Below are 25,486 nucleotides of genomic sequence, written 5' to 3' on the forward strand. Positions count from 1 at the left end.
TATCTCTTAAAAACACCCATACACCCCCACACCCACCCACACCAAACCCCTCTCTATCTTACTACCCCGTTTAATAATTATGACGCATACCTATACACTTCGATCAGGTGTGTCAAATGTTTATTCGAAAAAGACACAATACTAATTTAGCTGTTCAATACTATATTTTGAGTAAAGACCCGACGCATATATATATATATATATATATATATATATATATATATATATATGTGTGTGTGTGTGTGTGTGTGTGTGTGTGTGTGTGTGTGTGTGTGTGTGCGTGGGTGTGTGTGTGTGTATTGTTATAATTGTTCTCTTCATTCATTTCTCTCACAAAATATTTAAGTAAAAGAGTTGCAAAAGCTTTGTACATGTATAATTTCTTAGTCTCTAGCTGTTATGAAACTTTTCGTATTCATTATGTACAGATGACATTCCCCTCGTTGGTATTTACGCGGACGTCGTGGGTAATGTCAATGAAGCGACAATTGAATTAAAGAAACATGGAATTCACGACATCTACAAAGTACCAGTGTCTAATGCTCACTTCAACGATGAGGACCGCTTGCCATGGCTTGAGCTTCTACGCGCATGCATCCAAGGAGGGGAAAGGGTGATCCAACATAATGCTCTCAGTCTCATAAGAGAAATTGAACAGAGAGAACAGGAGAATGAATCCCTTAGAAACAACACTAAACAGCTGGAGAGAAAGTTAGAACAATCCCAAGCTACTCAGGATAAAATGAAAAATGAGATCGCGGGGCTAAAGAAGGGGATTTCCAAGGAGAGATGGAAGTCGAAGGAAATGGAAGTATCGTTGAGCGAAAATGAGAAACGAGCCAAAGATGATAAAGAGAAATGCAGGAAGGAGAGGATTGTGATGGAGGAGAAGATGAGGGCAAAGGACCAACAGCTGCTAAACCTCAAAAGAAAACTGACCAGTACTGAACAGAAAGAGAAAACTTTGAAAGATGAGATGGAAAAAGTGAAAACAGAAAGGAGTGAGTTAAGCAAGAAATTGGACTCTTCAAAAAGGAAGATAGACGAACAAAAACGGAACGAGACCACTCTTTTACAGAATATTAAACAACTTAAGGCGAGAATAGCTGAAGCTGAAAAGGAACAACCCTCTGTGAGCGCAGAGAGAAAGCAAGAGCTAGAGTCTTTGCAGCAAAGTGAGAGGTCATTGCAAAGAAAACTTGTGGAGAAAGAGCGAAAAGTTAAATCGCTTACACAAAAAATGGATCAATTAACAGAAAAGCATACGCAGGATACGAAAAAGATGGAGCTAGAGCGAGAGTCTTGGCAGCGACGTGAGAAGACATTGCAAGGAAAAATAAAAACTCTGACTCAAAACAAGAAACAATTAACAGAAGATTATGAGAATGATAAAGAGAAAATGGAAAACGACAAGCGTGTATTGGCAGCGGACATGAAGGAAAGGGAAAAGTCTTTAATGCAAATTAACATAAAACTTGAACATGTTGAAGAGGAAAAACGATCTTTGGAAGAAGAGCTTAAGAAGCGAGAAGAAGAAGCTTTGAAAAGGACTGTGGCAGAGAAAGAGCGTGAAGCAGTATCCGTCAAGAGGAAAACAGAAGAATCCCATAGAACTTGGGAGGAAAAAAGGACTCGATTGGAAGAGGAAATATCGTCATTGGAATCAAGCTGGAAAATTGAACGTGATATACGACAGCAGCGTACATGGCGCATGGAACAACTTGAACGTGAGGCCAAGAAACTTCGAAACAAGATCCAAAGAGAAAGTGAAATACGGCAATGGGAAAAGAAGAACCAACGTCAATGGATGCAGACCTTCATCACTTGGGTGTCTCCAAGGAAAGATAATCGTCATGGTGAGAAAATATATATCATTTTCAATAAATGGCGTTCAATTTGAATTCCTTATTAACTCTTCGACACTCCTTTACGCTCGTTATAATTTGGATTCTATCACGAAAGACTTCTAGAACTCTTGTTGGTTGTTCTTGCTTGACAAATTAGCAAAATTAGAAAACCCTGATGAGTATCTTTCAATAATTTACGGATATGCTTGCTCATTCTGGAAGTGATTCATGAAAGTTAACGACAGATATCATACCAATAAATTCACCCCTTCTCTCTTTATATTATGCATACAGAGCCGTCAATGTATTCGAACATGTCTAATGTAATGGGAGGAATGTACGGGGATGCCACATCCCAAACAAGGTGAGCTCTATAGCACCAACTGTATACACATTTCATGATATGTGTCCACAGACGGCGATTTTAATTATTTTTTTTCAATGGGGGGGGGGGGGGCGTACGACCCTCTAACATAGGCGCTTGCACAATTTGTAAAAATTAAAGGGCAAACTTCCATCCTCCATATTGTGCATATTGGACAAGTATCGTGCCTTTCCTCGATAAGTCAGTTTTCATTGTTCGAGTTGTTTTTACTAATTATATTTTCAAATCAGTCTCAGAGAAGAGCCCCCGAATGATGACTTCGCACAAATCTTAAAGCAAATCGCCGACGATCTTTACGACGATGCCAGCATTGACAGTCTTGGTGGCCAGCTTGGTATCATCCAAGGAGACATTGAGAGGGCGATCAAAACCAATATGAGGTTTCACCAGATTACCAGTAACGGAACCTATGGCATGTTGAAGGAATGGAGGAGAGGCGTACCTCGGGAAGATGAACGGATAGAATTGAAAAGGGCTCTTGTGGCTGCCAAGTTGACGAAGCTTGCCGAAGATTACTTTCCAGAGGGTAAGTATGATGCAGTGGTGGATTCAGCTTTGGGTAGGCTTTCATCCGACCATTGCCGCATTTTTTGCTTGTTTCATCTGTCCTGACATGAATCACCATCAAGACCCTTTCCCCCTCTTTTTTTTTTTTGGGGGGGGGGCTTGTTAGAATTCATAGGAAAATGCCCCACCCTCCTTTTGAAAATCCTAGATCAGTTCCTGGTATGGCGTGTGTGGTGAGACGAATCATGTCTTGATGTGTTTCTCTGTCATTTGTTGTAAATCAGAATTTCTTCAGTCATGCCAGTTGTCAAATCATTAACCAGAGACTTGAAATCAGCGATAAGCTGTGGTTACTACTACCAATAGAGCAAAGAGTTTATGATTTCAATCGTTAAAATTTATTTTAAATCGCAATCGATTTAAAATCAAATCTGAATCCTTACGATCCACTATTTATTAAACACAGTCAATCAGGATTTATATGTTTAAACAAAATGTTTCTAAAGTGATTGTTCATAATATACCAATCATTCACGTAAGCGCGTGCGTGCAGGGCCAAATAATCTGATAATGAACGATGTGCGAGAAGAGCCAATGGATATACCGCACTAAGGTCCGCAGGACCGAGTCCGGTATTTCGCGGTATTTGATCTAAATTCTAGATAATTCCAGACCTCGCACTATCCTGCACTCTGACGTCAGAGGGCAGGATAGTGCGTTTTGGATGCAATAGTGCAATTTGCTGAATATCATGTGGTCCGATTTGGACCAATCAGATTACAGAACATTCTTGGGAGTTGTATGATTTCATATTTTGTTTTAGCCAGTCATATATGCAGGCGTACCTAAGATTTTTTTAAATGTATTTTCTTATTCTTGGCAGAGGGTCCATCAGGTTTTGAAGATGGAAGGACCGATATATTGCACTTCCGGTGAGTCAATTAATGTAAAAAGAAAAAAAAAACATGCGATAAGCTACAATTCTGATCTCACTTCCTATTCTTTAATTTCATTTTCTTATTTATTCATTACTCGTTAATTTGTTTATTTATTCATTCATAATTTATTTATTCATTTACTTAGGGGGGAATTACGAAGATGTGCAAGGTTTCTTTTGCACATGTCCAACAGGTGCTGCATGCGGCTACGTATTCAAGTCCCCTGGGCTTAATACGTCAGTCATACCTCAGGCACATTTGTTGTACGGCGGCCGTATGGCGAGTCGAAAGCAGCCGTTTTATGCATTATTATTCAAACCACCTGTATGTACGAACAATGTTAGAACGTTTATTTTCGACTCGCCATTGGGGAAATGTGACTGAGGTATTGATGGAGCCATGACATCTAAAAATATGTTGCATGTCGACTGGGCCGTGACTTTATCAACTGAATTTGGACTAATCGTTTGATAAGATACGTTTGTATATGGGTTTGTTTCAATTGCCTCTTAGGGAGGAAGTCCAAGAGGACGAATTTGCATGCATCTTAACACGGATAGCTGACGATCTCGTTGATGAACGTCAGATCGAAAGCCTTGGGCGTCATCTTAGAATCCAACAAGGTGACATAGAAAGAGCTCTGAAGAACAATGTGAGGTTCAACAATGTAACTAGGGATGGAACCCTTCATATGCTGAAACAGTGGAGGAAAGGCGTGTCAAGGACCGATGAACGTGTCGTATTGAGGAAGGCAATGCTGGCGGCAAACTTGATCGAACTTACAGATCGGTATCTCAGTGAATTAGGTATTACATTGAAATTAATGAATAAATCATCATTTGTTGTTCTTTTTATGAAATGACACGGATTTATTTTTAAGCCCATGAGCACTTTCTCAGAATAATTCATGGAGCAATGCGTGGTTAATCATTTTAGAGTTCTGTAGAATTGAGTACACATAATATAATGTATATAGGCCTTTAAAGATACATGTATGGGTGTCGGTGTGTGTGTAAATGGGTGTGTGTATATATGTCACAAATATTTGATTCAATATTTATGTATAGTATCGGTTTACGATTGTACAGCCAATTAACAGGGCAAGACTGCGATTGATCTGGTCCTGATATTAATGACGTAACTTTCCCACAAGAGTTGCAAAGTTATTTTATTTGAAAATACGTTTGTAATGACGGTTAGGTTACTGCAAGGATTATGTTATCATTTGTACCAGGATTCGTTCATTGCACCTATGCTTTCATTTGGCACAAATGAATCTTTTTGCCATCAGGGTCAATAGAATAAATCACTCTTTGAAAAAAAGCTTGAATCGGAAACCATCTGTCCCATATTTGGAACCCTCGAGAAAAAAGATTCCCGAAAATGTTGTAGTATAAGTTCAAGAAACTTAAATGATTTTATAAGGAACGAAGTATCCAAAGTGGCGGTTGAAGTAATTTAGAACCTTTTTTGGATGCTTTAAATGTTCCAAATACTGTTTAAGCATAGATCCTTTTTTTAACTGACACAGACTACTAAATCTTTAATTCTAAACAGCTTTAACACAAGGTCAATCCGGTTCTGGTGACCAAGTGCTTAACTTATTACCATGTAGTACCATGGACCTACGAGGCAGTACAGAGGACTTGGAGCCACCCAACGAACCCGCTGAAGGGGTGCATCCTGCAGGCCTGACCAATGTCGGTATGAGTCCACCTTCCAAACCACCAACAGACAATGACGGCGACACCACACCTGATGAGGACGTGTCACGGAGTACCGCTCGTGAGTGTCTTGGTGCAGAGAAAATCAACGAGGAATCGCTTACTTACAACCAAGCGCATGTGGACAGTACTATCGTCCAGAGAACTGATACCATCTCTCAACTGGTTTTTATTGATCCAACTTGGGAGAAGATGTTGATTGCTATCATGTTAAGTGTGTTATTGGATGTCCACAAGAAAACCCTAGAGGCCTAATGCACAAGTAACAAAGCTAGATCAATCTCCCCACTAGAGAAGTAAATGCAGTGGCCTGGGAAAGATTTGATATATACATTTAAAAAAAAAGTTTTCCACTCCCGAACTCTCGAATAAAGGTGTTTATCGTCAAGAAAAAATGTCTCGCGAAGAAAGCTTTCACTACACAATCAAAATGCTTTTGATTATGATGATAATAATCATACTTGCCTATACAGTGCTTAACATTTAATAATCAGAAGTCTTTTAGTGTTCTACTGTATTAAAAATGCAGTTTAATTACCCTCTTTGGCTTTAAGCAGATCAGCCGTTTCACGCAATGCGTTCCAAGGAATAAATTTATGCCAGGTACCCACTCAGTTCACCTTGGTTCAGTGCAGCATGTTGGTAAATTTCTTGCCGAAGGAAAACACGCCATGGCTTGGAATCGAACCCACGTCCCTCAGATCGAAAGACGAGGGTCATAACCACTAGATCACGACGTCCCCACTAAATATTCAGCAGGCACTGACCCTGGATTTTCGCAATTCGCATAGTGCAAAATTGTAGTTTCTGAAGTAGTAAGACTAAATTCACTATGTATTGTGGCTGACTGTACCCATGGAAAAGCCGATGCTCTACAAATTACAGGGGCCCGTATTCTGAAGTCGGGTTTAACTTAGACCATGGTCTAACTCTGTGCTAAAATTATGGGAAGCCACAAGTGTAATTTTTTTTATTAAGTTGTATGTTTCTTACGTTTACTGTGCTCTTTCCTGATTCATCCATTTTGAAGACAATCATGTATTTGTACTTTCTAGACAATTATGAATGGTTTGAGAGCCAAATGAGCTGAAATATGATATCTCTACCATTAGTGATTTATGTAACAATTAGCTATCCATACAACTTTAAACCTGAGTTTAAAAGTGAAACCCGACTTCAGAATACGGGCCAGGGAGTTTCGCTTCTATAGTCTTCACTCTAGACATGGCATAAATTATTGGTTTAAGTGTTAAATATGAGTCTGTGTTAGCAGATTACCCCCTAAAGAAGAAGCACCCCCTGAAAAAATGTGGGGGTGCTTCAGCATCCCGCTCCTGATGCCATGATAAGGTGTTGGTGTTGTGGCAACACTATACCGTAAGCATTGCTAAGGAGTTACCTCGGAAATATTGATAATTTCCGGTAGTTCATGTCCGGGGGGCACTCAGTATATAATGCAGAGTGGGTATGTGCCGCGGAGGGGACCCCCATTTTTACACTCAAATTTCCGTTCCAAGGCATAGCATTTTTGTCTTTTTGAGAAAAAGAACAAAGAAAGCCGCTCCAAGGCATAGCATTTTTATCTTTTCGAGAAAAAAGAAATCCACTCCAAAGCTTCGCATATTTTTGTTAGGCCGTTCTGGTCGCATTGATCTGCTACAATGAGCGGCCGCAGAGAGCTGTCCCACCGTCGCTTCTGCGCGAGCGCATCCGGCGGAGGCCGCGCTAGCTGCATCATGCACGCATGCCCGTTCCATAGGGATCCATACGCACGTACTCACACGCTGGCGATCCGTTCCAAGGACCCCCGTTTTCACAAACGTATAGTTCCGAAGCCCGTTCCGAGGACCCTCCTTTTTACAATAAGCCCACTCCAAGGCCCCCGTTTTTTTGTCTCGCCCGCGGCACACCCCTACCACTTTTTTTGTCGAGTGCCCCCCCCAGGGGGGGGGGGTTCATGTCCAGGTGTTGAGAACTGGTGTGGGCTAACATCCGTTGAACCGTGCATGACAAGTTGGTGTCAACGATGATGTTCTAATTCTTAACGAAATATGTAATATTGGTTTTCATTAAGTCGCTTGAGCTATAAATTGCACTTAGAATCGAGATTTCAATTTTTTATTAAGTCGACTGGAAATCAAATAAGTCAATTTTCGTCAACATCCTTGCAGCTCATTCAGACATTAACGTAAAATTAAAATATTAATTTGCAGATTATTATATGCATGTATAATTTTATTTATTGTGAAGATATTTTAGTTTTCAGTATTCTTTTAGAACTGCATTATTGACATAATTCTTGTGTGGCGTGCAATCTATTAACTGAAATAACAATAACTATTTCGTAGTTTTCTAGTGATGTATCAAAGTACGTTTTTGACAGTACTAAACACATCGTCTATAGTAAATCTTTGTATCTTAAAAGCGGTGAGTGTTGATTTAATATGAAGATAAAGTATTTTCCAGTATTCTTTTTAACAGTATTACTTGTTTTAGTGTTTAGTTTTCTTGTGTGATGTGCAGACTATCAACTGAAAAAATAAAGATATTAAAGTTTTCTACTGATATATCAAACTATATGTTTGACAGCATCAAACATAATCTTTACATTTTAATAGCAATTAGAGGGAGTATACTTCAACCGTGGGAAGCATGCCTTAAAAACGGAAAGTACCAGACACAGACAGTTAAGCGGAGTAGAAGATCCGGAGGGGCGGGGCTGGGGTGGATGTGGTCACTAATAACATTATTGTGCTATACGCGACCACATACCCTAGATAAATGGCGAAGTAAAATTTTCACCCCTTCATCAATAAGTACCCTGAATGGCGTACAACCCGTCGTAATTATACTAGCCAAAGTTAGTGAGTGGTATTAAGTCCTACTTCGTCGAAGACGGACCTTGTAATTAGTATACCCTCGAAAAACGAAAACTGCATTTGAAGTGGAAAACCCACATTTTGATGAAAACTATAGAAGACGCCGAACTTGCCGAATGAGTGAAAGCATATTTCGGCCTTTTTTGTGGTCGCGGATAATATCTGCATGGTGATCCACCCCCCCCCCACCTCCCCCCCCCCCCCCCCCCCGAAGTTAAGAATGCGTCGTCATATTACTTGCGCTAGAATTCCAGTTAATATTAACTCAGATTTCATGTGAGGATTCCACTAGATTTTTTATCAACGCTCCTTTACTACGGTTTTTAGAGGGACGATTTTGGGGAGAAAAATTGTGGGTCTAGCCCCACCCCTCATCACAACCTATCAAAACAACATTGGGACCCCTGACACAAGACATTTAACATGTGATGCACCAGGGATCTACACAAAGACTATGTATATTTTCGAGCTATTGCGAAGGTATTTACTTTATAATGTAAAAACAAACAAAAAGTTCCAGGCAAACTTGTTTTCAAAGTTTTGTCATAAAGGAGACGCACTTCAATTACAGACGTGCAATACAATTTGTTACTTCGTAGACTGAGGTAAAATTATAAATTTCAATTTCTTAAAATGGACACGATGGAGGATGTCAGATTTGGTGTATGGGATTACGTGGTCCTGGCTGGAATGCTCCTGATCTCAGCTCTAATTGGGATCTACTATGCCTGCTCTGGCGGAAAGCAGAAGACAGCGACGGAATACCTCCTAGCTGGTCGTAACGCCAATCCGATACCAGTGGCTTTCTCCTTGGTGGCAGGCTTCGTTTCAGCTATCACGGTTCTAGGTGTCCCTGCCGAGGTCTATGCTTATGGTGCCAGGTACTGGTTGTTTGCCGGTGCTTTCGTCGTGGCAGGATGTATGACGAGTCTTACCATGCCCGTGTTTGTAAGACTGAAAGTTACCAGTGCTAATGAGGTATGTTCAGGATAAAATGTTAGCTCTAAAGCTACCCCCATAAAAATATTTTGAAAAGTTCCGTGACTGAGATAATAATTATAAAGAAAATCTGGATACTATATTACGAATCTTTATAAAAATAATTTTTCACTTAACAGTTCTATTTTCATTCACTCCATTCACTTCCTCAAGACTTAAGATTCTTAAAAATGTCATTAGGCCTAGTACGCCATTCACTGTCAATTGTGATGATAGAAACAAAATGGGTGGTCATAACTTTATTCCCGATCGAAGAGTAATGAGGATAAGCATTTTGCGAACCCCACGTTTGTAAGATCACGCACGCACACTCACACCATCTCACACATACACACACAGATGCTCAAACGCAACCCACCTCAAACAGCACATCCACACTTTTACAAATGTATAGGGGGCCTACAAACCTTGTAAGAGGAGGTAAGAAAGACGTTAAAGCAAAGAAAAAATATCTCCCAACTTTATAACTCCTTCCAGAGGAAGCGCCTCCGATGGCTATAGGGATGGGCGCCAGATTTGATATTTAAGTAGGCCTATCAAAGAGAGAGAGAGAAAAGGGGGAAAATAAGAGAGAGAAGGAAGAACGGTGGCGTTAGAGGTCGGTCTCAGACATAATGATTTCACGCCTGAATAAATTCAATTAAAAACACACTGTCTGTGCATTATAGACCTACATGATGATAAAAGTCTTTAATACACATAATGAGCAAAAGTATATGACGTCGAATACGAGGAGATACTAATATTGATACGTTTTCTTCTTTTTTTCCTTTTTTATTTCAAATTTTCCAGTACCTTCAACTTCGATTTAACAGAGTCCTACGATTGGTTGGGACTGCCATAGCTTTTGTTACGATGGTAAGGAAAACATATGTTGACTTCGACGTCATTCAATAAATATGTTAATTCAAATAAGTGTGATCAAATGCAATCGATGGCCTATAGGATAGGATTTCATATGGTACGATCTTCATTTTATTTTATTAAATTCCAATCGATTCCAGCATATGCCATTGCATTCATCCCATCCAATTTCATTTCGTTTAATTCTATTCTATCACAGCATTGAATCCTATCGTATTCCATATGTTTTGATTCCATTTAAATTCATGATCCGTTCCATTGAAATCATTTAAATCCAATTTGTTTTATTGTATTCATTCATTGCCAACTTCATTCAGTTTTATTCTGACCATTGCATTCCTTTTCATTTCATTTCAATCAATTTCATTTTTCCACCTTCATTCAATTTTATTTAATCGTTTTTCATTTCATTTTTTTTCATTCTAATTCAGTCGAATCTAATAATAAGCAAATTTATTTTCCGTTTAGGTTAATTCAATTTTCCTTTCATTCCATTTCATTTCAATCAATTCAGTTTTTCTGTTTTCATTCAAGTTTACTCAATTGTTTTTGTATTTCAATTAAAACAATACTAATTCAATTCAACTTTACAAGGTCGATATATACGTAATATCACTACGCTATATTATCATCATTAAAATTATCAATTATTATTATTACTACCATCATCATTATCATTATTATCATCATTATTTCATCCTATTCAAATTGTATTTTCTTATCTGTTTTAATATCCTCACACTCGTTTAGGGTTAACCTGTAGACCCGAAGGGCCTATCCATGCATGTGACACAATTATAGATCCCCCCACACACACACATACACGCCATCCCACAAGCACCCTCACACACACGCACCCATCCATACTCCCAACATTTCTGTCCTCTCTGTCCTAGATATTTTACATTGCTGTGGTGATCTACGCCCCTGCCCTGGCCTTAAATCAAGGTAAATATTTGAAAACCTTTTAAGTATTATTGTTGCTGTGTCCATACCAATTTATCTCTGTCAATAATTGGTATGATATTGATATTATCGCAAGGCCCTTTATGTTTGAATGATGATATTTCATTCTTTCTCTTATTTCTCAAACTTCTAATAATATAGCCCTATAAATGATAATATGCATTTATATAGCGCAAAAAACTATTTCTATATATTCTATTGCGCTGCAAGAGCTTCCTAGGTGCTGTATGTATGTAAGTTTGTTGAATTCCTAATGTTGAGGGGAAATCGTTACTGATGCTTTACTATCAACTACTACAATTGCTCTACTACTACTATGCTACTACCATGACTACTATTACTACTACTACTACTATTACTACTACTACTACTACACTGTTAGAAAATTTATCCTTAAACTAAAAGAAGTTCCTGCAGCAGAGTCTCGAGAACACCTGTAATCTTACCAGATTGCGTAATCTTACAGGAAATTGGTATTTGGTGTGTGTAATCTTACAAATTTCCTTAAATAAAACACTCTTTTCCCCTTTTTCTAACAGACCTGTTCTGTTAAATTGCAGAAAAATTCCTGTTTCATGAATTTAAAGAATGATTCCGGTATTGCTTTCTGCAAAATCTTCTTTTATTTTTCTGTAAAATCAGGGTTTTTTTAAAAGTGTACTACTACTATTACTTCTATTACTATTACTACTTGTACTTCTACTACTATTGCTCCCAGGTGCGTAGAAGAAGGGGGTGAGAAATAAAAAAAAATGCTATGATTGTTAAAAAATGAAATATTCAACAATAGAATGATTCAATTGGTGTGGATGTAAAGTGTATTTACATGATATAGGTATTAGGAGAACATAAACATGTGAAATATTTAGAGGATTTTGTTTTGAATCTTCTATAGACATACTAGAAGTCCACAAATTTTCTGACTTGTGGATTTATGCAAATATGTTCAAGCATTTGTCCATGGTTTAAGACATACGAGGTCAATATGAATTTATATTGAAGTAGGTAAACGAATATGACAGGTACGGACTTTCACGAAAATTCAAATATTTGTAGTATTCAATCGAGTCGATTGGTGCAATGGATATATTTCAGGGAACTTTGATCGATTAATAAAAAATACAGATAGTTTTCGCTCCCTGACGCACGGATAATTAAAGAACATAGTACATGTAATAAAATGCTTGTCCAGTGACAATGAACAGCTGGAAGGTCTTTGTCAAAGATTGTAGAACCGAAACAGCAGTTCATCATGAGTTTCAGCGCTGACGAAATATCCCGTTTGTTCAGACTCCATGACGTCACCAGTTTTCGATAAAGACTTCTTGACTGTTTATTGTCATGAAGGGCATTGGATAATACATTTTCTGTGCTTTTTAATACGTCGTGCATTGTAGAAGTAAAAGCTCCCTAACATTATAAAATGTACACCGCCCCCAAATGACTATACCTATATAGCTTCATGATTTTAAAGAGATTGGAAGATTCTTTAACATTCTAGGGAAAAAAATTGAAGTTTTCGATTTTTCCCCTAATTCCTTTTGGTAAATTGGGAAAAGGGTTCTCCTCAAAACTTTCTGAATATTCTTCTTGTTGTAATTCGTACTCATTTCTAGGTTGACTTCTTTTGAGGTGTCCATATTGTCATATTTATTTAATGTCGTTTACTCATTTCAGAACATAATGGAGTCAAGAAAATCGAATAGACAAACTGAATCCGCCAAACTTTATGACGAACTTTTACCTATATCATGTATATAGATTCGCCCTTGTTAGAGAAGGAGATGTCGAACAAGCTATTCATTTTCTTACAGATAAAGTATCTCTCGTGGGTCGGGGTGTTATCTATAAATAATGGTACTGACTATACGACATGTATACTGAATGATGAAAGCAAATTTACAGATTATTGTATGAACATTCGGGTGCTAACAAGGTCCCTGAACATTTTTTTGTGCGAGTGAGAAGTCACAACAATGACAAGACTGTGCAGTGTAATCCAAAGATATATCATAGATATATTTGTTTTTCCGGACTATATGCACGGGTTTCCTGTGGATATTTACAAATTCATCAACTTTATTTCTTTTTAAAGATATTTCCGTATTTTACTAAGGAATCAAAACAATACAATCTTCACACTAGATAGATTAAGATCCGTTAGTATTTAAGAAGTGGTGGAAATCATGGTGAGGAAATAAAAAGACGAGAGACAGACCAAACCCTAAACCCATTCCATGCACACACACACACCCAAGCCCAACCTCACACACGTACACAGCAAAACTGTGCTGTTAACCGGTATACATAGAGGACCACACCAGTTATTTTATACCGGTGTTAATTTTGTGGTGTTAGTTTTACACCTATAGGTGTTATTACAACACCTTTTGTTGTTGCATTTACACTCTTTAGTGTTATGTTTAATCTCTAGGGTGTAATTTTAACCCCTCAGGGTGTGGTCCTCTATTAACACCAATTGGTGTCAGTTTTAACACCGCAGTTTTTCAGTGTATAAGACCACCCCATGCGCGCACATATACACACACACGTCCGCACACAGACACACACTGTAGGAGTAGACAGAGGAAGACGGAGAGGGAGGCAAAAAAAGGAAAGAAAATAAGAAGACCAGAGGCTTAGAAATAAAAAGGATATAACCCTGAAATACTACATTATTTAATCACTATTGTCAGTGTTGCAGTCACTCTTTCCCATATCTTGAGTGCATCAACTCAATCTTGGCTTCTCTTTGTAGTAACTGGTGTTAGTCTATGGGGAAGCGTGGTGGCAACCGGAGTTGTTTGTACATTTTACACTACAATAGTAAGTACTTCGAATGCACCTACTCTTTACACTCCAAAGTGATCTTTGTCATAATTTTTTTGAGTGAAAGTAATTGCAGAGAATTTTATTTTAATAATCTACTTTTAAGGGCATTTTCCTTTGTTGTACCCCATCCGATTGATGGGAATATATTGTCTTTTGTTGATCAAAAGTAAACGTTAAGAATAATAAAGCTTGATGCATTAATGTTGCCAGTCCGTTGGCATGGTCGGACCTTCCTGTTAACTAAATTTCGGGGCTATCGAACCTTCTTTGACATTCAATTTGTTGATCCTCACGAAGACTTTCATTTTTTGCTTACCTGTTGTCAAGCCTTCTCGTACATTGGGTCTATCGTAATTTAGCTTAAGGAGTATGTATTAACAATCAAAAGTCCTTGGTCATCATACCCGATATAAACTCATGTCTCTTTGAATTTCTTGTGAATGTGGTTCTCTTTACCGGTGGCAGCGGTGGGATTGTTGGCTCTGAGCGTCCGGTGACCTTCGGACATCAGAGGGTATTCGCATTTACTATACGGAGCCACTCTCTACAACACACCCATCCCTTTGAAAATCCAATGTAAACCACATTCGAGAGCCGAGAGGCTCTTGTCGACAGTTAGTGGACCGGGACAGCACCGGAATCTCTTGACTCTGGACAACGACATATTTGCAATTGTTCGTCCGGTGCAAATCTTCCGATGATCTGCTGTCCCGCCGGTCCACCACTTTCCACAAAAGCTTCTCCACTCTCCATTGTGATTGCATTTTCAAAGGAATTAGTAGGTTGTAGAGAGCGGCTCCACAGTAAATGCGAAACTCTATTGCTTAGTTTTCAGCTACTATAGGTTGTAAACCCACTAGTGCCAGTTTCATAAAGGACCTACAACGGTTGTAACTTTTACCGTAATGTCAAGTACCATTGTATCAGGGCTGAGTAGCCAGTCACAATCGATGTTTCCATAGTATGGCCACGCTACAATAGTTGTAACTCTTTATGAAGCGGGCCCAAGCTGATCCTTATCATGGTAAATGTGATAACAGTGACAATGTTTGATTTGATTTCATCATTATTGTGAATATTAATTTGATCATCATGCTTTATGATTATTTATCTAAAAGGGTGGGATGAACGCTGTAATATGGACGGATGTCTTCCAATCATTGGTCATGATGTGTGGTCTCCTAGCTGTTATTATTCAGGGTTCCAATGAGAGTGGTGGTATGGACAGTGTCTGGGATACCTGTAGGAATGGAGGACGGATCAATTTCTGGGAGTAAGTTCATTTTGACATAACTTCCCATCATCCGCATATACTACCAATCTACTTATTTATTGTCCCCATTCTCATTGGCGTCGGAAATTTCTTATTAGCCAAAGTAATTGGAAGGGTAATGGTTTCACCCCTCCAAACCTTCGACATATCAGATGGGAGTACAGCAAAACCAATGCTGAAAAGCTTGAGTCTGAATGATATGTATGCAAGCATATTTGGTATTCGTGCCCATGTCTCCAGTGATAGGAAAAGACCTATCAGACGTTTTATCCATCAAAATCGACGTTTTGATCCGTTTGGCAATAGTAACGGTGCTTTTCAGCTAATCAAAATCCAGTTGGGTGTTTCGTAAAGCTGTTCGTAATTTACGAGCAACTTTAGGACGACTGGTGACCCTTTCTTGTGGAAAATTGTGGGGAAATGGTATGATGATGGATAAGCACGTAAGAAAGGTTCATCAGTCGTTCTTTAAGTCGCTCTTAACTTTATGAAACGGCCCCCAGGAAAGTTGTCAGCTTTATGAAACAGCTTTATGAAACGGCCCCCAGGAAAGTTGTCAGTTCTGACAACGCATTAGACAACAAAATAATGTAGATTCATCTAAACATACCTATGTAACAGTCGTCAATCATGCCTCCCGATTACTCTTCTAAGTGGCATAACTACTCGATACTTTTCTCTCTTTCTTTCTACTTTGATTTGAAGGTTTGATCCAGACCCGACGATCCGTCATTCCTCCTGGGGCATCGTGGTAGGGGGAGGTTTCATCTGGGCCGCCGGGTACGGCGTAACACAAGCCCAGGTCATGAGATACCTCGCATGTGGAAAAGTGAAAACTGCCTCGATGTAATCATAAACAAGATCTTATATCTGTCTTTAGAAATAATTCAGAGAATCATAATCGAAATAATATGATGAAAGAATACTATCACACATGACAATTAGGCATATTGTGTTGCTATTGTACGTGTAATTTCACTTATGATTACGACAGTGATGTCATAGTACGTAGACCTTGACATTCGCTAGCTGGGAAGGCTGAGGGCGCCCCAATCTAAACGAAATTTTGGGTGACGAGTTCAGTGTTTCATCCTACGCACTCGGTCTGCTCAAAACTTTCCAGAACGAACATCAGTATGGCTGTTGCCTTAGATGTATTTCACAGGTGCTCTTCTAATTATGCATAGTTTTGACTGTCTCTCTTGTCCTTAACAAAAAAATATTAAGTTCTTTTTGGTAAATGAATAGCTCACATCGCGGCTATTTTGTTTTCTAAGCACAGGCTTTAGACCATTTTTTGGCACTATAAAGTAAAGTGATAATTGACTTTTTACATTCTAATGCTTCAAAATGAACCAGTTTTACCTCAGCAAGGTTTTCTCTTGACTCTTGCAGAGCATTGGGGTTGGCAGTTGTTGGAATGATTATCGTTCTTTCTTGCGCCGTACTATCAGGACTGGTCATGTACGCCCGATACGCTACCTGCGATCCTTTCATATCGGGCAAGGTTACGAGCGGAGATCAGGTGGGTGATGCCCAGTATACAGTATACACGTGGTGGGTGTTTCATCATGTTGAGAAAGCTGTGCGTCAAGTTACCTACGACTCTACAGCGTAAGAACATGTTCCAGTCGTGCGTAAACTTTACGCACGACTGGAACATGCTCTTATGTCATAACTCAATTACATAGGGGGTATCCATAGGACAAGAAAGGATCACCAGTCGTGCGTAAAGTCATTGTATCTTACGAACAGCTTTATGAAATACCCACCTGATGAAAAAGTGAAGAGTTTTGGGGGCTCAGAAGACAATTCTCTAGTCTCCACCGAACTTCAAGGTTCTGTATTCAAAGCCCACCGCCCAGCGCTCTTAAAGGCGTTTATAAATATTTGCCACAATCCATCCACTCGTAAATGGGTACGAGTTAAGCAGTAGTTAATTGATATTAAATACTCGAGCACCTGATTATGGTAGCTGTTTTGAGTTCGAGATAATAGTAGGCCTGTGTAACTCCTATAATCATTATACCGATATATAAATGATGCATCAAAAGCTACACTACAACCATGACAACGTGTACAAGGACTAGGAATTCATGTGGCATACGCCTCGGTCATCCTATCTACCTTGATCACAATATCTACATAGACCTACATTTTGTTATACTTCTACAAGCCAACGTGATTCCCGACATGCCCGAGTCAACAATATTTATAATATTGACACTAACTGTCAAAGTAAGAACTTTACAATGATTTGCTTAACAACTTACCTGTATAGCTAATGATTTCCCTAACCACTTATCTGTATAGCTTATGCCGTATATAGTTGTGGACCTATTCGGGAATACACCAGGTCTATCTGGGTTATTCACTGCTTCTATACTAAGTGCTGCCATGAGGTGAGATATCTCGAGTTATTAAATTCATAGGCCCGTATTCTGAAGTCGGGTTTAACTTAAACTCAGGTTTAAAGTTGTGGTTTAAGTATGGACAGCCAATTGCTACATAAATCACTCACAGTAGAGACATCATACTTCAACTCAATCGGCTCTCAAATCATGTATAATTGTGTAGAAAGTATATATAAATGATTGTCTTTAATATCGATGAATCAGGAAAGAGCAAAGTAAACATTAAGAAACATACAACTTAATTAAAATTTTGATACTTTGGGCTTTCCATACTTAAACCACAACTTTAAACCTGAGTTTTAGTTAAACCCGACTTCAGAATACGGGCCATAACCTCTATGAAGTATAATAGTCTGGTTATGAAATTATTACATCAGCGCCCTTTCATCTATTCTTCTGATTACTCCTTCGAAATACTGATCACATAGAAGGGATGAGATACTTATGTCAATTTATGGTCGATATTTAATGTATTTTGATACTTAATTCTTAAAGGAAAGTGAATGTTACCAATGGAGATACGGTTTTCCGCAAGAGGCAATAGTTTATAAAATTGTGATGAGATTGTATTGAAGGGGTTAATAAGACAAGACCGGTAGGATCTGCGTTGTCAGTGGGGTTTTAGTTGAAAATGTACAGTATGTGTCCATCAAGGTTCGTTGTTGTCCCCATTGCTATTTGTATGATAAAGAAGAGCATGAAAGTGATTGATGATACGAAGTAGGCGAACGAGTAGTTTATTAATGTTAATTAGTTACATTGAAAGAACGTTTCATTCCCTAAACAGAATGTCAGTTAAGAGGATTACATTTGATAGTGTTGGATGCGTTATATTCATACTTTTAAACAATACAGCACAGTTTCCTCTGGTCTCAACGCCCTGACAGCCATTACTACTGAGGATCTAGTGACGAAAGTGTTTCCACGCGTCAGAAAGAGTGATTCCCTCTACTCTATCGTCAGCAAAATTGTCTGTAAGAAAACAGATTCATGTGTTAATATTCAATTTTTGAACCTCAAAATAACTCAAAAAGAGATTGTAAGAATATTATGAACAAATCATTAAAACTATGCCTTCTACTATAAAAAAAATTGATATATATTAGGTAATATAGGAAAAGGGGAATATTTCGCTTGTTGGTTAAAACATTAGTTTTATTACTACACTTTACACAATTTTCTGAAAAAGACTTGTCCACGTCAGAGATAGGTTACAACATTCTGAGCACACAAAGTCTCTTTTTCGGGGGATGGGGTCAAACCAATATTAGCTTGCTCTCAAAAAGCTTTGTTTTTTGGTAAAACATTTGACCTGTTCCACTGGACTATACAGTGCGTATCAAAAAAAAGTTTACACTTAGAAAAAATCCTGTAAAATTATATATTTGTAAAATCCTGAGAATTTTTCCACATTTTAACATTGGTACAGATCCATTTAAGCAAATGACAATATAACTGTCAAAAAATATTTCCGCTTGAGTGAGCACCACTTATTTTTGAAAAGTTAGTGAAAAATGATTTGCGCAGAACTTTGAAATAGTTATGCGAATAAAAGTAGACCTTAATCATGAAGAACATGTAGAATTTAGCTAGTAAAATTGATTTGAAGATACATTTTACCTTTTTAACTTGTTTCCTTGCCCAAAACACTTCAAAGAGTGCATTTCGCCCCACCCCACTCTCTCACACACCGAGGCCATCATGACGATATTTGCTTTACACTGAGCTGTGATTTACATGAAATGGCTTAGGCTTGATTTTCATTTTGTTAATCATTCTCAAGCTTGGGAAAAGTGTAGAGAAACAAGTATTAAATGAAAAATGAACTGTAAACCCACTTTCAATGATAAAAACTTAGTGGGAAAAATGCTGGAGATGTCTGATATAAACTTTTGTTCAGATTCAGTTATGTCCTCAGATCCAGCTGACACAAAAAGGGTAAAGGTTGTGCTTACTAAGTGTTGAAATTTCAATTTGGGTGGCAAAATTGTTACAAAATGCTTGAATGTATCCGTTTTATTTCAATTGACTAAAAGTGCAAGGGAACTGTATGAGAAATGTTTCGCAGAGTAAGTTTGATTTCGCCCTTTTCCCTTGACATAGCGTGCAAACAAGCATTTCTGCGAGCTTTTACAAAAATAGACATTGCTCACCCAAGTGTAACATTCTGTCAAAACTTTTACTTTCATTGGATAGATGAGACCCAAACCCAAGATTATATGTGAAAAAATTACCCACATGTTGCATATTTTTTAATTCCCAGGCCTTTTTCAAAGTGTAAACTTTTTTTTGATACGCACTGTATAGATGATAGGGAATTGATGAAACAAAAGATATTCATAGAATGAAAAAAAAACTATTCCAAAAAATTGTGTTTACAAGTTGTTATATTCATATTGTTTCCTAGTGATCTGAAGATTTTTTAAAAAGTGTTCAATAAATGGGATTACAAATTTTGTGCAATTCCTCAGCATAATCGATGACTTTGACGATACAATATAAACGGGTGTTCTTTGGGTTCTTTTTCAGTATTTTCTTACGGTGCGATTTGCATTCTTCTAACGTACGTAGCTTCCCAACTTGGCAGTATTTTGCAGGTACGTATACAGATTATTTTGCAACCAATTGGTCTACTTGCAGATGGTCTAATTCTCAGATCAATTACACCGGAAAAACCCACTTCCCCTTACTATTAATTTGGTCGTGAAAATTGACCTGGTTCACAACTGCTTGGATCCAAGTGATTGATTTAAGTGAATACTCAGCAAAATATTGTACTGAGAGTGGTTACCACAACGCTGAAATTCAAAAGTTGTGGGGAAAGTCATCTCTTCAGCACTTCAGACAAACGATTGAGTAGGCCAGCACATGCTATTTTCCACTCTCTTTAACCCATTAAGTACTGAATTATGTAATTCCAATTGTGTACAGTTTACTCAGTTCAAGTTTCCGATGGGATAAATATTTTATTCGTTTGACACAGCTGACGCTTAGTCTCGGTGGAATGCTCGGCGGGCCACTTCTTGGCATGTTTTCGCTTGGGATGTTCTTCCCCTGGGCAAACAGCAAGGTAAGGTTCCCGTTCGTGACGTCATCATTCACACTTCAATTATTATAATAATAATATATGAATGGGATGCGTTACAGCCAAACAAGCGAAACGGACTCAAGACAGACAAGAGCTCCGTTCGGAATCAGTTGGATTTGTGTGACTGTGAGCATAAGGTTGAATATTAATAATGATTATAGGCATTTATATAGCGCCATCTAGAACTATTATTTTCCGAGGCGCATTGTTTATTATTATTACCCCGGCTTTAGCTCGAGCTGCCAAAAGGGTCATGCTGTGGGTCGAGTTAATAACATCGTCGTTTGGGCCTCGTCTTACATATTCATCAAGAAAATTAGGAATTTAAAAAAAATCTCTACACGTAACAATCATGTTCCATCTGTACCAATTAGTATTCTCATCTGTTACCATGCCCCTCATACCACTTGCATGATTTGTGGCGCCACCGCTGTGCACCGTCCAGCCGCAATTGCAACCATGCACGCAAACTAAATCTTTAGCCAGTTCAGCTGTTACATGTTATACATTTGTTATCATCAGGGCACTCTTGTAGGAGTCATCGCTGGTCTTTCCTGGAGTCTTTGGGTTGGCATAGGAACCTATGTTGATGGTATTCTCTACCCCAGAGATCCTGGCTTCCTTCCGCTCGATGTCTCGGGTTGCCCAGCTACTCCGTCCATGAACACGACATCCTTGATGACGAGCATCACAGAGACAACTACAGAAAGGATAACCGTATATCCGACAATGTAAGAATGGAGAGACGGTCCGTGTGTATTGGCATCTTAAATCAAGTCAGACCGTCGAGTTTCTATGGGAATTACATTATATCCTCCTGGTCACAGACTACTAAGTATGTGACAATTCAAGCAATGGATGTGGCTCCATCTTAGGGGATATTGAATAAACATTTCACGTATGTCCAAGGGTTAATATAATTCATTGTTCTAAAAAAAGAAACAGTTATCGAATTTCGATATTTTTGCACAGATATCTTTATATATAATTATGTGCATATTCATTTTTGGAATTTCAATTTTAAAAAATCAAATACAAAGGTGCTCATATAGAAATAGAAATATTCAATTCATTATGTGTATTCATAAACTTTTTTTCTGTTTGCAAACACACAGGCCTGCTCGAGAGACCCTTGGGATTTATGAGTTATCTTATATTTGGCTTGGATTCTATAGCTTCCTAATAACTGTTGTTCTCGGGTTATTATTTAGCTTCGTTACAGGTATTTTCAATCAATTGCTTATTTAATATCTAAATAATACTATTTTAAGCTCCATGGGCACACTTGTCATGCTTGTGTCCAGTCGTAAAAAACGTATAAGAAAAGTTCAGACGGAGCCCTTTAATGATGTGGGACATTTCAAAATAGTTAATTTGCAATGAAAATATGAAACGTCCACTTTCTTGTAAAGAACCCTCCCCCCCAAAAAAAAAAAAAATATATATATATATATATATATATATATATATATATATATATATATATATATATATATATATATGGTCAATCGTCGTATATTGATTGGGGGGAGGGCAAATTAGGATTACAGAAATAAGATTCGTCAAGTTCATAGGGCTGGTCGGTATGCGCGAAACTTTGTGGCCTTAAAAGGTTTTATTGTTATCAGTTTCCTATAACATTCATCTTGAATATTACATTTATTAAAAATCTTCACAGCTTTTAGTTTTACCCTTTTGTTTCTACAAACTATAGAAGAAAACAACAAAAAGTAAAAAGATACAGGAATTAATTGTATTTGAATGATTTTATTCGTCATTGTTATTTAGGTGTTTTTAAATATAAACAAGTTCTGACTGTTCGTTTTCAGGACCGACGGATCCACGCACGTTAAACCCAGCTCTGATCAGTCCCATCGCTGATTGGTTCTTCTGTTGCTTACCTCCATCTTGGAAGGATCGATTCAGATGTAGGGTAGGACAGCATTACCAATCAGACGAAGTAAGTTCAACAGACCATAAATTATAACCAGTTTCGGTTTTTCTTTTAATATGCTTTATAATTTCTTCTGGTGACATCAAATTGTTCGAATATGTCAATGAAAATTAACTTATAATAGCTTCGTGCTCGTCAAGGTACCAGTCAGTTCGAAGAACAACAAATTATTAATGATATAGAGATATAGACTATATTAAGTCATGAATATAACTGGCACCTTCCTGTTTTCCTTTTACCGAAGGAAAATTAATGAAATATTGAATAAAGAAGACACAAACAAAATCAATCATTTATTTGAAATCAAATAAGTCTCGCATGATGTTCTGCTAGCCCTAATATCGAAATTTGATTTCCTTCTGAAAAGTTGATGGCGAAGGAGTGGATGAAATGATTTTATTTTCCTTCTGTAATGCAGTTTTTGTCAAATTTCAGGGAGTGTCAAGTCGAATCGCTCCTACAGTGTGTACATGCCACAGTCACACAAAGGAATTTGAATCCAGGGCCCCGTCTTACAAGAGTTACGATTGATCCAAGCTATCGTAATACTATGGAAATCTTTCAAACATTCAAACATTTTAACGTGATTATTTTTTTAAAAAGTAAACTTAGACTCAATCTATAACATTTCTTTGACAATTTATATTCATAAAAGGAGTTATAATACAAAACCGAATCTTCTAAAAATAACTAAGAATAGAATTATATATATATATATATAAACGCAAGAAAACGTATAAAACATAGATAAATCGCAATTTAAACATGATTTTTTTAAATCAATCATAATGTTTAATCAAAATAATTTGATGAAGATTATAAAAGACACTCAACAAAGTAAACACAAAACACACACGCCCACTAAGCTAAGCTTCACCCCCCCCCCTCATAAACGATGCGTAAGAAGAAGAGAGAAGGATAAGAAGAAGAGCGAAGGAAAAGAAGAGAAAAGGGGAAAACAAGAAAGATTTAAAAAATCATAACTAAAATATCAAAGGGCCTCTTTACATATTAATCTTGAATCATTGTAATCATTGTAATGATGATTGCTATTGTAATCATAACTGTGATTAGCGTTAGTGATTCTAACCATGTTCTAGTTTGGTTTCACACAGTGCTAAATATTCGTCATTAGCCTTGTTTTTTTTACAGGAATTGTCATTGAAATTCTGATTTTTTACCGTGTGAAATAAGGGCGGTAAGTTATTTTGAATGGTCGGTTTTGAATCTGTTTCGTTGGGTTGACTGTATACTGACCTATGCTAATTTCCCTTTCAGAAGGAACTTGTGAAGGATGAACCATTCGAGGTCAAAGGTCAGGACAATGGAATTGAGGTAAGATTAATAATCCTACATACCTAGTCCACTCCAACAAGTACGGGTAATTTTAAAGAAATATATGAAGAAGAAGAAGAAAAATGAACATTTTATCAAATTGGATGAGAAAGTAGGAAAGCTTTTCTTCCTAATTCATTTCAAATAAACATTTGTTTCCCTCCATTTTACAAAATTTCATCAGTTTTTTAAACAATTCCTGGAACAAAAATATTTCTACATCCTTTCTAACACCCTGAATAAAACATCACTAATCAGTTTATCGGCTTGATAAAAAAGTATGAAATTCGTTCTCTGGTCAAAAGAATAATTCATTTAAACTAGAATAGCATTTCATGTAAGAAGTATGCCAATAATAATGGCTTATATGCGAGCTAATGATATCATGGGAAATCTATGGCTTCTTTTTGGCAGGCTAGACCGACTACTGTCATTAAGTTATTTATTCTTAATTTGTGTACGGAAAGACTCTATATTATCACCAGATTTGGCATGTTTCGTCTGATAATGCTCAGGGTTCGTAATTAACTTGTAAGGTCACATAGTCGTCATTTTGAAAGATACCTATGGTAAAATAGGCGTTTACATGATACTGAATTAAAATAATTATAGATTTGAATGACATAGGGGAAACATTTCATGCATAAACATTGTATATTTACTTGTTATCTCTTTAACAGTCTGGATATGCTCTTGATGACGACGTATGCAACCGAAACGACGGTTCGGAATATGATTCCTATAAGGTTAGAATGATATGGCTTTCTCTGAACCATCGCGTCGGAGAAACGCGTAACCATGGTAACCCTATATTTCGTTGGATAGAGCACCTAGGACATGTTTTTGAAAGAAAGGGTTGGCATTTTGTTAAAAAAACCCTTCGATAGTGTTTGGATCTGGGGGGTATGAAAATTCGGTTCCCCGATGGTTCGAACAAGGCAAAATAATGTTTTGTAATATATGTAGACAGTTATTTGACTATCGCGGTGAATTAGGAAGCGAGGGTTTAAAAAATCCAAGATTTTTAATATAGTCTTGGACTCTTGGTGATCTCATTATATTTTCAAACATTAATTTATACTCCCTTAATATTGGTCCGGTTTCATCCAAATTTAATTGCTTATTCTTTCTCACAATAATATTATTAGTACTCATTTTGGATTCTTCACCCTATGAACACAATCCGTTCATAAGTGGCGCTATACCTGAAAGTGAAATTATTCAATAAACCCGTTACAACTGTTAATATTATATAAGCAAATAAACGCTGTCATGTATTAGTGAATTTTATGTGACGGAAATAAGATTATGAAGACCATATCACTTTCATTTCCTAGGTCTATAATGAACATGTCTTTTGATTTTTTTTTCTTCTAATGCAGTCTGAAGACAACGTTCCACCAAGTTATGACGAGGTATCAGACATTCCACCCAATGAAAAGGGAACACAATGTATCGGCTATGAAGATACAAAGCTATAA

General features: G+C 37.5%; 2 protein-coding genes across 2 annotated transcripts; both read left to right on the top strand.

The window, feature by feature from the left end:
- The first annotated feature begins 79 nt into the window (after window positions 1–79).
- LOC121419656 (myosin-1-like) lies at window positions 80–5,766 on the top strand. The gene is made up of 7 exons (XM_041614113.1): window positions 80–107; window positions 429–1,856; window positions 2,142–2,211; window positions 2,463–2,758; window positions 3,623–3,671; window positions 4,191–4,483; window positions 5,235–5,766. Exons 1-7 carry the CDS (start codon window positions 80–82, stop codon window positions 5,654–5,656), a joined length of 2,586 nt encoding a protein of 861 aa, XP_041470047.1. The 3' UTR covers window positions 5,657–5,766.
- A 3,156-nt stretch (window positions 5,767–8,922) lies between these two features.
- On the top strand, window positions 8,923–25,486 carry LOC121419657 (sodium-coupled monocarboxylate transporter 1-like). Its single transcript, XM_041614115.1, has 17 exons — window positions 8,923–9,258; window positions 10,072–10,137; window positions 11,040–11,091; window positions 13,868–13,935; window positions 15,060–15,214; window positions 15,920–16,060; window positions 16,610–16,739; window positions 17,528–17,616; window positions 18,484–18,602; window positions 20,158–20,225; window positions 20,612–20,698; window positions 21,239–21,447; window positions 21,832–21,938; window positions 22,546–22,676; window positions 23,949–24,005; window positions 24,686–24,751; window positions 25,388–25,486. Exons 1-17 carry the CDS (start codon window positions 8,923–8,925, stop codon window positions 25,484–25,486), a joined length of 1,980 nt encoding a protein of 659 aa, XP_041470049.1.

This window comes from Lytechinus variegatus, chromosome 8 (assembly GCF_018143015.1).
Source record: "Lytechinus variegatus isolate NC3 chromosome 8, Lvar_3.0, whole genome shotgun sequence".
Classification (NCBI taxonomy): Eukaryota; Metazoa; Echinodermata; class Echinoidea; order Temnopleuroida; family Toxopneustidae; genus Lytechinus; species Lytechinus variegatus.

Excerpts from the sequence above, each read along its gene's own strand:
- LOC121419656 (XM_041614113.1), top strand. The coding sequence starts at position 80 with ATGACGCATACCTATACACTTCGATCAG. Across the intron at positions 108-428 it reads TACCTATACACTTCGATCAG|ATGACATTCCCCTCGTTGGT; the intron begins GTGTGTCAAATG and ends CATTATGTACAG. Across the intron at positions 1,857-2,141 it reads AAGGAAAGATAATCGTCATG|AGCCGTCAATGTATTCGAAC; the intron begins GTGAGAAAATAT and ends TTATGCATACAG.
- LOC121419657 (XM_041614115.1), top strand. The coding sequence starts at position 8,923 with ATGGAGGATGTCAGATTTGGTGTATGGGATTACGTGGTCCTGGCTGGA. Across the intron at positions 9,259-10,071 it reads AAGTTACCAGTGCTAATGAG|TACCTTCAACTTCGATTTAA; the intron begins GTATGTTCAGGA and ends CAAATTTTCCAG. Across the intron at positions 16,061-16,609 it reads AAAGTGAAAACTGCCTCGAT|AGCATTGGGGTTGGCAGTTG; the intron begins GTAATCATAAAC and ends TGACTCTTGCAG.